Source organism: Oryctolagus cuniculus, chromosome 10 (assembly GCF_964237555.1).
Source record: "Oryctolagus cuniculus chromosome 10, mOryCun1.1, whole genome shotgun sequence".
Taxonomy (NCBI): Eukaryota; Metazoa; Chordata; class Mammalia; order Lagomorpha; family Leporidae; genus Oryctolagus; species Oryctolagus cuniculus.
Genome location: NC_091441.1, coordinates 34,578,415 through 34,593,444, shown reverse-complemented (window position 1 = coordinate 34,593,444; position 15,030 = coordinate 34,578,415). Strand labels below are relative to the sequence as shown.

The 15,030-nt window shown below is 38.8% G+C and overlaps 1 protein-coding gene across 4 annotated transcripts in view; it reads right to left on the bottom strand.

Moving 5' to 3' along the window:
* Positions 1-9,682: 9,682 nt before the first annotated feature.
* The window catches only part of RIT2 (Ras like without CAAX 2), a 349,849-nt gene continuing 344,501 nt past the window's right edge, over positions 9,683-15,030 (bottom strand). For 3 of the 4 annotated variants that reach the window (XM_051851090.2, XM_070049812.1, XM_070049813.1), the window contains one exon: positions 9,693-10,164. In XM_051851090.2, coding sequence (XP_051707050.1) covers positions 9,937-10,164 — 228 coding nt within the window. In that variant the 3' untranslated portion in view covers positions 9,693-9,936. 4 annotated transcript variants of the gene reach the window in all.

Sequence of the window (15,030 nt, the reverse complement as noted above, 5' to 3'; positions counted from 1 at the left end):
ACCAGTTTTTTATAGGGTTGAAATGATGATTTATTGATGCTGCTTACTTTCTATAAAAATTCAGGACTCAAGCTGGTATAAACAGTGTGGCCACAGACTTAATAGTTCTACTTACAATTGTTTGACATATGATGGCATGAAAGTGATCTACACTCAGTAGACTGAACTTTAAATTTTATTTTTTGATATTTTCCAGGACTAGTGTATGTGGTGAGATCCTCTTTGATATCCTGTGCAGTGGTAGCAGACACAGCTCCTGGTTAGTCTGGCAGTCATGAGCAGTAACAACTGAGGTTCTGTATACTATGTTGCTGAGCCATGATGTTGCATAAGTTAAGTGTATTAAATACATTTTATGTGGAATATTTTGAACTTATGATGGGCATGTTGGGTTGTAATTTCATAAGGATATAAACTCACAGTAATTCAAGGGGCATCTGTTCTTTTGAAGGGGTGCAGATACAGCAAGCTCTAGATGAGGGGCCTTCAAAAAGCTCTTGGAAAAATGCATATTATGAAAAACTAGGCATAGATTTTTACACCAAAGGTAATTTATTTTTGATTATTTTCCATGAATGTTAAGAATTTTTATTATGTGTAAAGTGAGGAATTAGAGGCAGAGTAATGCAGGGTCTTAGTCCACCCGTACAGGATGGACTGGGCCCGAGGAAAGGCAGGTGAACTGCCCCCCCATTCCCCAGCCTCCCTTGTTCCCGGAGACAGTCAGACGCAGCGGGGACTCAAGTCAAGCAAGAGCCCGTTTATTTTGCGCGTAAGAAAGCCTTTTAAAGTACAAAACTGCAGAGTCATTGGGGCAGGGCATAAGGACCAACCAATCACTTAAAAGATCATTTTACAGGGTAATTTTCAAAGGACTAGCCATATGTCTATACCCTCATTGTCAGTTGTTGCCACTCCTCCTGATGTTGCGTAGCCAATTAGTTTTAGTGGTAAACAACTTTGGATTCCGCCCACCTTACTTCCTTTGGGCGCCATCTTTGAATTACCTCATGTACTAATTTCCCTGCAGAGTAAGACATGGCTTAAAGATGAATGAAGCAAGATATAGTATGTTCATGTGAGTTTGCCTTTATTGTCTTACTTCTTAGCTTATTTTAGTGGTCAGCATTCCTTTATTCCCCTAAATAATTGTTTCATCCAGTATCCTCTGGTTACTTTGTTCTCTCCTATATGTCCTGTGTCCTTAGGTACAGTAATGCACTCAGATCTATTTCCCCCCCAAATCATGCATATTCTAGGGCCCATTTTCATTATGAAAATTCACTTGTTCTGTGTTCTTTTCCCTTTGGCTTTTAGAAGTAGCAACTATAGCACATGAAAGATTTGTGTTGATGGTATTTAAATGAGATGGCTAAACTTTTTACTTTCTTTTTTTTTTTTTTTTTTTTTTTTTTTTTTTTCCGACAGGCAGAGAGGACAGTGAGAAAGAGAGACAGAGAGAAAAGTCTTCCTTCCTTTTTCTGTTGGTTCACCCCCCAAGTGGCCACTACGGCCTGCCGTGTTGCGGCTGGTGCGCTGTGCCGATCCGAAGCCAGGAACCAGGTGCTTCTTCCTCCTGGTCTCCCATGCGGGTATAGGGGCCCAAGCACTTGGGCCATCCTCCACTGCACTCCCAGGCCACAGCAGAGAGCTGGACTGGAAGAGGAGCAACCGGGACAGAATCTGGCACCCCGACCGGGACTAGAACCCGGTGTGCCAGCGCTACAGGCGGAGGATTAGCCTAGTGAGCTGTGGCGCTGGTCAACTTTCTACTTTCTTACATTTATATTTTAATATTGGATGGGATGTCTTAAATAATCCATTTTTGTCATCTAACTGCACGTAGAACTCCAATGAAGAAAGTTCTGGCCAGTAGAAGGGCTTAACTACAAGCTGATTGTAGAGAGGATTTAGGCCACGTTGGTTTTAGGGCTGTTTCTTCAACCATGTTTTGAGCCAGTGCAAAAGAGCTCACTTTGTATAAAGGTCGTCACAAGGCTTAGTTTAGATGTTGTATGTATAGGGAGATGCATCTCGATGAACAGGTGACCAATAATCTTAAAGAACTTGCACAACAGGTAACTCCAGGTGATATTGTAAGCACATACGGAGTTCGAAAAGCAATGGGGATTTCCATTCCTGCCCCCGTCATCGAGGACGGCCTTGTGGATTTAACAGATTTGGAAGAACCTCCAAAGGCTGATGTTGCCGATTGTGGGCCTGATGGGATTTGAAGCTAACTGGTATTTGATTATATATTATGTACATATTTTTTCCATTCTGAACTTGGAAATGCTTTTCAGAAGATATTAAATATTTGTAAATTGTGTTTTTAATTTAACTTTGGAACAGTTAACTTTAGTGTTTCAGAGGTTGGACTTCTGTTAGGTAATAAAGTTAAACCTGGGACTCAGAAAAAAAAAAAGAAATAACACGTTTTGAAATTTTCCTAGTTGTATTTTCATCTCCTGAAATTTTTCTTGATTTTTTTAAAATTTTTTTTATTTGACAGGTAGAGTTATAGACAGTGAGAGAGAGACAGAGAGAAAGGTCTTCCTTCTGTTAGTTCACTCCCCTAATGGCCGCTACGGCTGGCGCTGCGCGATCTAAAGCCAGGAGCCGGGTGCCTCCTCCCGGTCTCCCATGTGGGTGCAGGGACCCAGGCACTTGGGCCATCCTCCACTGCCCTCCCGGTCCACAACAGAGAGCTGGACTAGAAGAGGAGCAACCAGGACTAGTACCCGGCATCCCAACTGGAACTAGAACCTGGGGTGCTGGTGCTGCAGGCAGAGGATTAGCCAAGTGAGCCACTGCACTGGCCATGTTTTTTTTTTTTTTTTTTTTTTTTTTTTTTTTTTTTTTTTTTTTTTTTTTTTAACTAAATAGCATCTTTATTGAGATGGTGTTTAATTCTATTGATGCAATATGATTTGGTGCTTGTGTGGAAGAACAGATGTCCCATAAATGAAGCCATTTAATATCTTCGACTATAAAATTCTATTTTGTTGTTTGTTTTAGGTGCCAGCATGTTTTTGTATGCTTACTTAAATGGAAAAACACATAGCATGTTCCTATCCTGGCAGATGGCTGTGGAGGAAAGAGTAATAGCCAGTGTATTCATTACCGTTATCTTCTCTCTAATCGCCTACCTGTGTCCATTCAGGCTGAATATCGGCAGGAGGCTGCTTATAAGCAATCACAGAAAATTTGTGGACATGGGAGTGACTGACTAACTTTTTGTTGGCCGTGGGCACATTTGTTGTTTACAGCGAATCTCCATTCTGATTGTTGTATATTTGTGTGTTACGTTTGGCAAGGAGTACTAAGAATCCTCATATGAGGCCGACAGAGTCGGAGCTCAAAGCTGGAGCAGCTTCACTGAGGCATTGCTCAGGAACCCCATGTCTCCTGGAAAAGGTGGATTAGGAGGCTCTGGAGTCAGAATAAAGACATTGTGTTGGGAAAGATCTTCAGGGGCAAGTTTTAGGACTCCAGTAATTAGTGCCTATTCACCACAGTCCAGTTGCTTACTTGACATGCCCCACACCAGATGCCCAGTAAAAAAGATGAAAGAGGATACAGAGGATACCGTAGTGCTTAGAAGATGAGAGGAGGAAACAGCTTCCCTAAGGCCGCATAAGTCACACCTTCCCCCCTCCAGGCCCAGATGCAGCTTTGAAAAGGAGACTAAGCAGGGAAGGGCTTTGAGTGATCAAACACTGTACAACATGCAACAAGCTGAGGATGTGTTATTTAAAGAGAGAGATTTCTTAAATTATTGCCGCAGATTAGCACTAAATTACTGGGCTGAATCAAAGTTCAATCTCCCCTCTCCCTGCCACCACAAACACACACACACACACACACACACACACACACTACTATCAATTACTCATGGACTCATGATAGAACAGATGAGTTATAGAGAAGTAAAGCAGCTGTCTGCTCCTTGCTCATGTGAGCAAGATGTGAATGATGTTTAGCCCAACTGCCCATGCTTTTTTGGTCACTGGTATTTTCTACAGAAGTTTCCAGGCTCAACTAGTACCTATTGAACAACGACAGCAACAAAAATGGCATTTTAGACTGCCATTTTCTCTGATCTGACAAATTATTTTATCGTGTGGAACCACGGGATGAGTAAATTTAAAATATCCTAAAGCAGGTAGATGATATATTCCTCAAAGAAAGGAATAGCATTCAGAATTGGCTAGTGCCTCCCTACATGCACACATGTGTGTATATGTAAGTGTGTATACATACACTTCAAAAGACATTTTAAGCATGGTGGGAATTTGTCACTATTTGTTGAACTTTGTCCAGGACTGCAAATTAGTCTACAGTGGGCAATGATGTTTATTGGCCAAAAGTTTCTTAGCACTTACTGTGCAGTGGAGACCTATCCACATTGTAATTCTCTGAGCTTTTGGGAATGAATTAGATATCCTAGGTCTGGTTAGAAGTTTTCAAGGATAGGATCATAAAAAAGATCTTGATATTTTGATCTTTAATACAATAGCCCTTAGGCAGAAATAGTTAGATTTTAATACAGAACGTTTCATTCTATCTAGTCTTCTAGAAAGACTGCTTAAAATAATGATTGAGGGGCCTGCACTGTAGCACAGGGGTAACGCCCTGGCCTGAAGTGCCGGCATCCCTTATGGGCGCCAGTTCTAGTCCCAGCTGCTCCTCTTCCAATCCAGCTCTCTGCTATGGCCTGGGAAAGCAGTGGAGGATGACCCAAGTCCTTGGGCCCCTGCACCCTTGTGGGAGACCCAGAGGAAGCTCCTAGCTCCCGGCTTCTGCATCTGGATCAGTGCAGCTCCAGCTGTTGCAGCCAAATGAGGAGTGAACCATCAGATGGAATACCTCTCTCTCTGCCTTTCCTTTCTCTGTGTAACTTTGACTTTCAAATAAATAAATAAATCTTTAAAAAAATAAATAACGATTGAAGTCTGCCTCTGTCTTCTACCTCTGGTTATCACTATCTAATATTCTTTTTTTTAAAGATTTATTTGTTTATTTAAAAGGCAGAGTGATGGTGGGTAGGTGGGTGGTGAAAGAGAGAGAGAGAGAGAGAGAGAGAGAGAGATCTTTTATCTGCTGGTATACACCAAAATACCCAAAATAACCTCAACAGCTGACATTAGGCTAGGCCAAAGCCATGAGCCTGGAATTCTATCCAGGTCTCCCCCATTGGTGATAGGGAGTCAAAAAGGGCCATCATTTACTGTTTTCCTAGGTGCATTTAACAATAAGCTGGGTCAGATATGGGATAACTGAGATTGGAACCAACACTTTGATAAGGGATGTTGGTGTTCCTATCATTGTCCTAACCTGCTGTACCACAATGCCTTCCCTTGTGACAAATTATTTTAAGAGTGACTTCTTTCCTAATATGGAATGAAATGTTGGACTTGCTAATTGTTCCCCATTCTCAACCTCACAGAGGATTTTCACAGTATGTAAATTCTTTTAACCAGGACTTGATGAGTTTAAAGAAAGAAGAGTGAGAAACGAATGTGATATGAAACTCTGGAGCCAAAGATTGGCAAGTTGACGTTTAAAGATAAAAAATAACATTCTCAAAATTAAAAATGTATGAAAAGATATTATGCAGAAAAGACACACTGATTGTGACCACGGAAAGATACAAGAAGAACAAGAAAAGGACCATGTTCCCAGGGCTCAGTTGTAGAAAAAGTGGAAAGCCTACAGAACATAAGAATGAATTTGTGAACCAGCAAACTACAAGGTTGCAGGAGGCTACCAGCAACTCCTGTGCACAGAAGCTGATGGGATGCCATCTTCTCAGAGTGAGGTGAGAGGAGCTTGCAAAAGCCCAAACACAACAGACGATCTTGAATGAGGGAGAACCCTGCAGTTGCCCCTAACTTTGAGGCTGGCCTGGAGAACTGGTGGGAGTCAGAGAACCCAATTAAACCCATGCAGCGAGGGCACATTGTATTCTTCTCCTCCACCCCCACCAGAATGCCCAGTGGTATGCTGGGAGAAACAAGGTTAGTGGAGGTTGCTATGATCTGGGTACCACTGGTGGATTTTGTCTGAGGGAGAAGTCTATAGTCCCTACTGACTTTGAGTTTGGCCTGGATTGTTGGGGCAGGGGGCAGGACACTCATTCAGCTCCATAGGGATGCACATTACTGTTCTACATTTCCCCCACCAAAGTGCCAGACACGGCTTGCCGAGGTGGAGCACCAGCTGACCCCAGGCAGACAGGTGGCTAGCTCGTAAGATGGAGTGATACACTTCAATCAGAGATAGGCTTGTAAGACAGAGAGTGGATCCCCCTGCACCCTGTAACTGTGGCATAAATTCTCCAATTAAAAGACATAAACTGAATGGATTAAAAAACAAGACCCATTTATTTGCTGCCTACAAGGAACAAACTTCACCAACAAAGATACACACGGACTGAAAGTGAAAGGATTGAAAAAATATATTCTATGCTAATGGAAAGCAAAAACAAACAGATGTAGCCATCCTAATATCAGAAAAAAAAAATAGACTTTAATCAAAAACTGTTAAAAGAGACAAAAGCATTATGTAACGATTAAGGAATCAGCTCAACAGGAAGTTGTGACTTTAGTAAATGTTTATATACTCAATGCCAGGGCTGCTGGCTATTTAAAACAAATATTAATGGTTCTAAAGGGGACACAGACTCCAATACAATAGTAATAGGGGACTTCAACACCCCACTTTCATCCATGGACAGATCAACTAGGCAGAAATTCAACAAACAACAGAGCTAATCTGAACTGTGGACCAAATGGAGCTTACTGATATCTACAAACATTTCATCCCACAGATGCAGAATACAAATTCTTTTCATCAGTGCATGGAATAATCTCTATGATAGACCATATGATGAGCCATGATGCAAGTCTTAACAAATCTAAAAATTGTACCATGTATCTTTTCTGACAACAATGGAATGAAAATGGTTATTAACAACCTAAGACACTCTAGAAAATATGTAAGCATATGGAAACTGGCCAACACACTCCTGGATGAACAGTGGGTCATAGATGAAATCAAAAGGGAAATAAAAAAAATTCCTTGAAATACATATAGATGATAATACAGCATATCAGATCTTATGGAATACAGTGAAATCAGTCTTAAGAGGAATGTTTACAGAAATTAGTGTCTACATCAAGAAACTGAAAGCATATCAAATAAATTATTTAACAGTGTATCTCAAGAACCTAGAAAAACAAAAACAAACCAAATCCAAAATTAGTAGTTTGAAATTTAATAAAAGTTGGAGAAGGAACAAACAAAATTTAAATAAAAAGCAAAAAAAATTAATGAAATGAAGAGCTGATTTTTTGAAAAAAAAAAAAAAAGGAATAAGATCCAATTTCCACCAAATGATGACTGAGTAGCAAAAATGTCATATGTATACATGATGGAAATACTACTCAGCCATAAAAAGTATGAAATCCTGTCTTTTGCAAAAAAGTGAATGCAACTGGAGACCATTGTGCTTAGTGAAATAAGCCAGACCTCAAAAGATAAATATTATGTTTTCTCTAATTTGTGGTAGATAATATATAGTGTAAAAAAAAAACACAAACTGAATGTAAAAGAGTGAAATTGACATTATATTTTGATTATCAATTATAACCCTTGGCTATATTTCTGTGAAACAGTGTTCTTTCTAGTTTTTACTTGTTGAATACTGTATTTAGTGAAGTATTAAACTACTATGATTATGAAGTAAGGGGAAAGTATGTTACCTTAAAAATTAAATGACAAAAAAAAAAAAGGAAAGGAAGGAGGATAGTGGAAGGGAGGAAGGGAGGAAGAAAATAAGGATCCTTATGTTCATAGACTTCAGTCTATGAACATGAAATCTGTTCTATTTATATTAACAAAAATATTAAAACATAAATAAAATTCTCAAAGACTTCATTGTGTTAGAAAATGTACCAAACACTACTATTTATGGATAGAGCAATCTTCAGATTTTCAAAAAATGCATGCTCATCATGGAAAAGTAAGTGATAATGACTATGCTTACTGGATTACAATTTCTTAGAAACACAAGAGACATAATTTGATGACGGGCATAATTTATAAGACCTTTTCAGGTGTGAGAAGGTTCCAGGGCCCGAGATTCCAGGCAACAAAGCATTTGCTGGAGGTGAATGTGTCCATTTCATGAGACAATGCAAAGAAAGTAGGAAGTAACCCAAGATCTGACTTTAAGAGTCTTGCTAACTTTATATCACCACCATGTTTGTTCTTTTTTTTTTTTCTTTTCTTTTCTAAGTATGAATGTTTTAGAATGAAAGGGATAGTGGATTTTATTCTAGAGGCAACATATAATGGGGAAAACTGGCTAGTTTGTGTCCCACTACATGGAATACATGGTCTGAGAATTATGATCAGGTGCAGTGTGGAAGCAGTTACAAACAAAACATATATGTAGGATAAGATTGTAGCTCTCAGGTCCTAGAAGAAAGAACACAGATGTGTCTGTTTGAGACAGGGCTCTGATCCCAAGCAGTAAAAGCAGCTACAATATCCTGAAAAAATATTTTAAGGGAATGACTAAAACAGTTAAAAATCTCTAAATTCCATTTTAGTTACATATTACTATGTAAACTGTTTATATGTCATCTAAGAATTCATAATTCCACTATTCTTCCAGTGGAATGTATCTCCATGGAAATGGTTAAGCAACTGGAAGTCAGGGTTTAAGTTTAAGTCATCCATTTCTGCATTTGCAAAGCTTATCGAGTGCCAAAGTCATCCTGTGTAAAAGAAAAAGTGACAGAATATCGAATGAAGAAGATCCCGCAGCCCTCCCACTCCCTAGTTAATGATAAAAGCTGCCCAACCCATGAAGATTGGCTTGATGGATTCCATCTCATGCTTGGCATTTGGTTTTTCTCTCACCACTTGTCTATTTAAGATTCAGAACTGTCTGTGATAATGTTCTTTCTGAGCTTGAATTTAAATAAACCATTTTACACAATCGTGAAGATGAGTGAATGGACAATTTCACTTTTCATGATGACCCAGTATATAACAAACAGGAGGAAACCTTCTAATGGGTGGCGTTTCATGTAAGAAGTGTCAAGAGGTTCTGGAAATCCAAGGGGAGCACAGGGTGTCTGGAGTCTTTGAGCCTCTGGCCCTGTGGGTGGTTCTAGCAGATGCAGACATCTACGAGGGAAGCCTCAGTGGGAAAGAGAAAAGTGTCCCTTCATGACTATATAAATTGTCAGATTCATAGGAGCGGCCCTCTTACCCCTGCAGAGATGATATCTTTCTGCCATAGCAGAGTGACTTCACTGTGATAATTTTGCCAACCCTTAACAGGGACTAGAACACTGTAAATATGGGAATATTTAATTTCAACTCTGCAGAGACCCGCAACCAGTTCCTATTGTTAACAATTTCTGTAAAGTTCATCTCTGGAACATTTAAGAAGCAATACAACTTCCACACTTAGGCTGCAAGTTCCTGTTCTGAATTATTTCCTGAACTCCTTCATTATTTACTGAGATTCCTGAAATACAAACAACCAGCCTGTTATCAGGCAAAGGCAGATCCCTTGAGCCTTTTATCATTCTGGCTGCAATTTTGCATATTTCCTTTATAACCAGACAGCATACCAAATGAAGCTAGACTCTTTAAAAGGAAATGAGGCAATTGGAATGTCAATTTTATTTAGCAATATATTGTAAAAACTAAACAGCATATCCGGCTGATTGACAAAATCCATCCAACTGTTAAAGGCAAAACAAAACTATCTCAAGAGGTACAGTTATGCAGATCTTGCTTTTACCTACAGGCAGACATTTAAAGAGAGACAGAGACAGAGAATATTGAAACAAAATGCTACACCTGGAATTTTCTGACTGATGAAATTCAGAGAGAGATTTAAAAACAGGGATCTCATGTCATGTTTTCTTTTTTCTTCTTTAATGAGCCTTTTAGCTTCTTCCAGAGGCTGTCCTTTCTCTTCAGTTTCTTCTCCATCAAGGATGGTGTGGATTCCTTTTTGCGGATTTCCCTCACTAAGCCATGAAAGGCATCATCAATACAGAATCTGAGGGCTGCAGAGGTCTCAAAAAAAGCACAGTTATATTCTCGGGCCAGATTCAAGCCTTCTTCTGTAGAGACCTAAGAGGAAAATAAATGATATTAAAAAGAGAAGGAAAAGATCTTTGCATCAAAAAATAGACCCTCTATTAGAGCTGAGAGCTTCAGTTATATGAGAAAACAGTAAAATGTGAGAATATATTTTAAGAAATATTTCCAGAATTTCTGAATTGAAGGAGAAATCAGAAATTAGAATTTCTGAAAGTAGAAGTAATGAAAATTCATTTTATAGAGAACAGCCTTCCAGACTTCCAGAGAAGCAACATAGCATAGTGGTCAAACTCATGGTTTTAGATTAAAACTACTTAATTTTGAATCCTAGCTAAGCTATCTTCTATCTTTGCAAAGCTGAGTAAATTCCTCAACCTTTTGGCCTCAATTTCTTTATCTGTGCCATTTCATAAGATAATAACACCTACTTCACAAGATACTAACATAATAACACATACTTCAAAAACTCTATGATAGTTACATGAAATCTGATGAAAGGTGACAAAATACAAAATGCCATTGTCATTGATACATCAGCATTTTTCTAGGTGAGCATTGAACAGTGGCCTTACAGCTTCACAAGTCTTTGTGACACAGGTACCCATGCCACATGCTATCTGTGCCTCCTTTACCATCTCTTCAGTGTCTGTATCAGTTGTTGGTGCCTAAGTCACCATTAAAAGGATTAGAGCAATTAAAAGAATGAGTAATAGAATTACCCAGGGTTTAGTAAGTATTAACTAAGTCAAAAATACAAATTATGCACAAATATTTGTTTTTTTATTTTATTTTATTTTATTTTTTTATTTTTTGACAGGCAGAGTGGACATTGAGAGAGAGAGAGGGAGAGAAAGGTCTTCTTTTTGCCGTTGGTTCACCCTCCAATGGCCGCCGCGGCCAGCGCGCTGTGGCCGGCGCACCGCGCTGATCTGATGGCAGGAGCCAGGTACTTATCCTGGTCTCTCATGGGGTTCAGGGCCCAAGCACTTGGGCCATCCTCCACTGCATTCCCGGGCCACAGCAGAGAGCTGGCCTGGAAGAGGGGCAACCGGGACAGAATCCGGCGCCCCGACCAGGAATAGAACCTGGGGTGCCGGCGCCGCAAGGCAGAGGATTAGCCTAGTGAGCCATGGCGCCGGCAAATTATGCACAAATATTTGAATATTGGACCATATGTCATTGTAGCTGGTGTTAAGCAGTTTTGTTCAAAATGTAGTGTTCTCATAAAGCCCACCCAGATTATCCGTCGGAAACCCTGAGTGACTAGGACTAGAACTACAGTATCTCGCAGCTACCCACATTGGATGAGTGGGACAAACAACTAAGAAATAATGTTTTTATAATCAGCTGGAATTGTGTGTTGTTCATAATCATGGCAGAAACCAGCTTTCTTAGTGATATACCACACCATCTGGCTAGTAAGTAGCTGAACAGGGGTGGGAAATCGATCAGGTCTATCCGATTCCAAAGGCAGGTCCTTCACTATAGTCTGTGATAGATTGATCTCACCAAGGGATATTAAATAGAAATGAATAACTCTCATGTTTTAACCCTGTAAGAAACAGAATGTCTGGATTCTCTTTTTTCTCTTTTATTCTTGAGGGCACACACACCAATCTTTTTTGAGCTCATTTCTAACTTATAGTAACTTAAGAAATGCAACTAGCAACTAAGCTGGACACTCCTATAAGTGGGAGTTAAAATTAGAAAAGAAGAAAAGAAAGAAATGCTTGTGTCTATCGGTATTGTCAATCTTTGTTTTAAAAAAAAGAAATGAAGTTAAAAGCAATCTACTACAGATATTAACATTCTATCTTAGCAGCAATTGAGCAACATTACAAGTTTATTAACTGATTTACTTGATTTTTAAGTTATCACAAGCAATAATTTTACCACATATTTTGACCCTACCTAATTTGAGTTTCCATTTATTTTATAGTCCCCCCTCAGAATTTTCCCAACTGAGAAGTCAATGACATATATTCTACATTTTTCCATGGCAACATTACCTTTTTGGTGAATTTCTATTAAGATTTTTTTTTAAGATTTATTTATTTATTTGAAAGTCAGAGTTACACAGAGAGAAGGAGAGGCAGGGAGAGAGAGAGGTCTTCCATCTGATGGTTCACTCCCCAATTGGCCACAATGGCTGGAGCTGTGCCAATCCAAAACCAGGAGTCAGGAGCTTCTTCCAGGTCTCTCATGTGGATGCAGGGGCCCAAGGACTTGGGCCATCTTCTGCTGCTCTCCAGGCCTTAGCATAAAGCTGGATCAGAAGTGGAGCAGCCGGACCTTGAACCAGCACTCAATTGGGATGCTGGCACTGCAGTGGCAGCTTAACCTGCAATGCCACAGTGCTGGCCCCAAGATTGGTTTTTATTTGGATAAATGTATACCAAAATAATTAAAATGACTGTTACTTGCAAAAATGTTTATTTTTTCTCACTGCTCCTTTGCAGCTGTGAATAGACTGGCACCTTGGCTCTATGTTCTTTGTTAGAATCTAGTTTGCTCCTCCTCTTCCCTTATTCTGAGACTCAGATGGAAAGAGCAATCTGAACTAAGGTATGATGTTACCAAGAGAGAAGGCATGTGCACAAATGGCAGAGACAATTTACCAACATCTCAATGGTCAAAATAAACATGGAGAAGCCTTCATCAATCAGACAGGCTTTAGACATTGAAGCATGGCAAGAGTGCAGAGGAAACAAACCATTGCAAGCAAATAATAGAACTCCTCATAAGTATACATGAATATAGTACAATTTCCCCAATGTAAAAAGATTCCCAGACCAAAATTTCTAAGTCTTTCAAATATTGCTTTATATGTGAGGATATACAATAATAAAATTTGAATGTATATATATTCAAAAAGAAAGCTGGTGTAGTGATGTAGATATCATTAAAAGTAGACCATAAGTAAAAAGAGCACTACAGAGGTAAAGAGAAATATGTTTTATAATTATAAAAATATCAGTCTACCAAGAAGATGTTATACTTATGAATTTGCATTTATTCAGAACTGTATCTCGGTTTATATGAGGAAAGAATTGGCATAGCTAACTATCCAAAAATGTAGTAAACATTTAACATCTCTCTCAGCTGTTAAGTAATACATAGACAAAAATCAATAAGGATTTAGAAGATTTGAACAAAATAATAAACATAATTGATCTCACTTATCAATTATATGTGAGATACAGTACCCAACAAGTAAAAATTGCATTCTCTTCAAGTAAGCACGGAACGTTTTTAAAAACTGATTTCATGTTAAATGACAAAACATTCAAGGACTTAAGAGTGAAATAGTGACTGCAAATGCCTAAGTCAGCAGGGATATTGCCCCCTGCTGTGAAGAGATCCTGCAGCTGGTTCTCATTTAGCATGACCTTTCAACATACCTCTACTATAACCAGGAAACATCAAGATGAGCAAGGCAGCATCTATCAAACCTTAATAAAGAATGAACCTTAAGTTTTAGGTCCGGGGCCAGCACTGTGGCACAGCAGGTTAAGCTATGCCTGCAGTGCCAGCATCCATTTGGGCACCCATTCAATTGTCAGTTGCTCCAGTTCCAATCCAGTTCCCTGCTAATGGTCTGGGAAAGCAGCAGAAAATGGCCAAAGTCCTTGGGTCCCTGCATCCATGTGGGAGACCCAGGTGAAGCTCCTGGCTCCTAGCTTCAGGCTGGCCCAGCCCCAGTCATTGTGGCCATTTGTGGAGTGAACCAGAAGATGGAATATGTCTCTCTTTCTCTGTGTCTCTGTAATTCTGACCATCAAACAAATAAATAAATCTTTAAAAATAAAGTTTTAGGTACATTGTTGGAATAGGAATTAACAACTCCATTGGCTTCTCCATGCATATATTGCATATGTGTGTATGTGAATTCAACAGACCCATTTAATCAATCACATCTGTTAGCTATTACCAGGTATTTTTCAATATTCAATGATTTTGATTTTGAATGTGACTGATGATCACACATATTTGTAGTGTATTATTTAAACCTTATTCAATGTCTGTACCTACCCTGTAAGAAAAGGTAAAATTTGTAACCAAATTCAGATTTGCAGAACATCTTCCTTATTGAGATCCAAAAAGAGGGTAATTAATGTACTCTTCTGATAAATTATATTTTGCCTATTCAAATCACAAGTAAAATGAAATACATTTAAGTCACCAATGTTCATCCACATATCAAAATAGCTACAAAGAAGGAAGTATGTAAGAAGAGAATTAAAATTTCCTATTTTCCAAATGTATAGCTTTAGACCCAGAAAGGCTAAGCAATGGTCAGGAAATGGTTCAAGGCCAGACATCTAATTAAGAAAAACAGCCATCAAGTTCTTCTCTTTTCCATCAAGTATTGTTTCCAGTCCTTATCACTATTTCTTATGGAATCATTCCAACTACCTTTTCTTGTATTTATTTAGTTGATCATAATGGTGTGAGGCTTTAGAATTTAAAATTATTCTTAAGTAGTAAATAAATGGCAATGATTATTTCTATTCATGTAAAAATAAAAATTTATATAAATACAGAGACACAAAAATGAGAGAATAAATATTATTAGAAGATTATTTTGGGGATGGGGAGCAATTGGTTTATAGAGCATTATACCACAGTTCTCCTCAATTACAAAGAAGGGAAGTTTGTGATTTAATGAGCCACCTGGAGGTCTTAGAAAGCAATGACAGAAAAGGAAAAGGAATAAAAATATTCCATACAAGTAATGGAAAATTTCAATAACCCAAGGGGGCCATCTTTTTAATATATATGACCTTTTTCACCGAGGAAGATGAGCATGTAATATGCTAGGTGCTCCCTGAATTCCCATTTCCCATCTGCCAGAGGAGACATTAGAATAGTCACAGCTGCACAGGGGGTTGATGA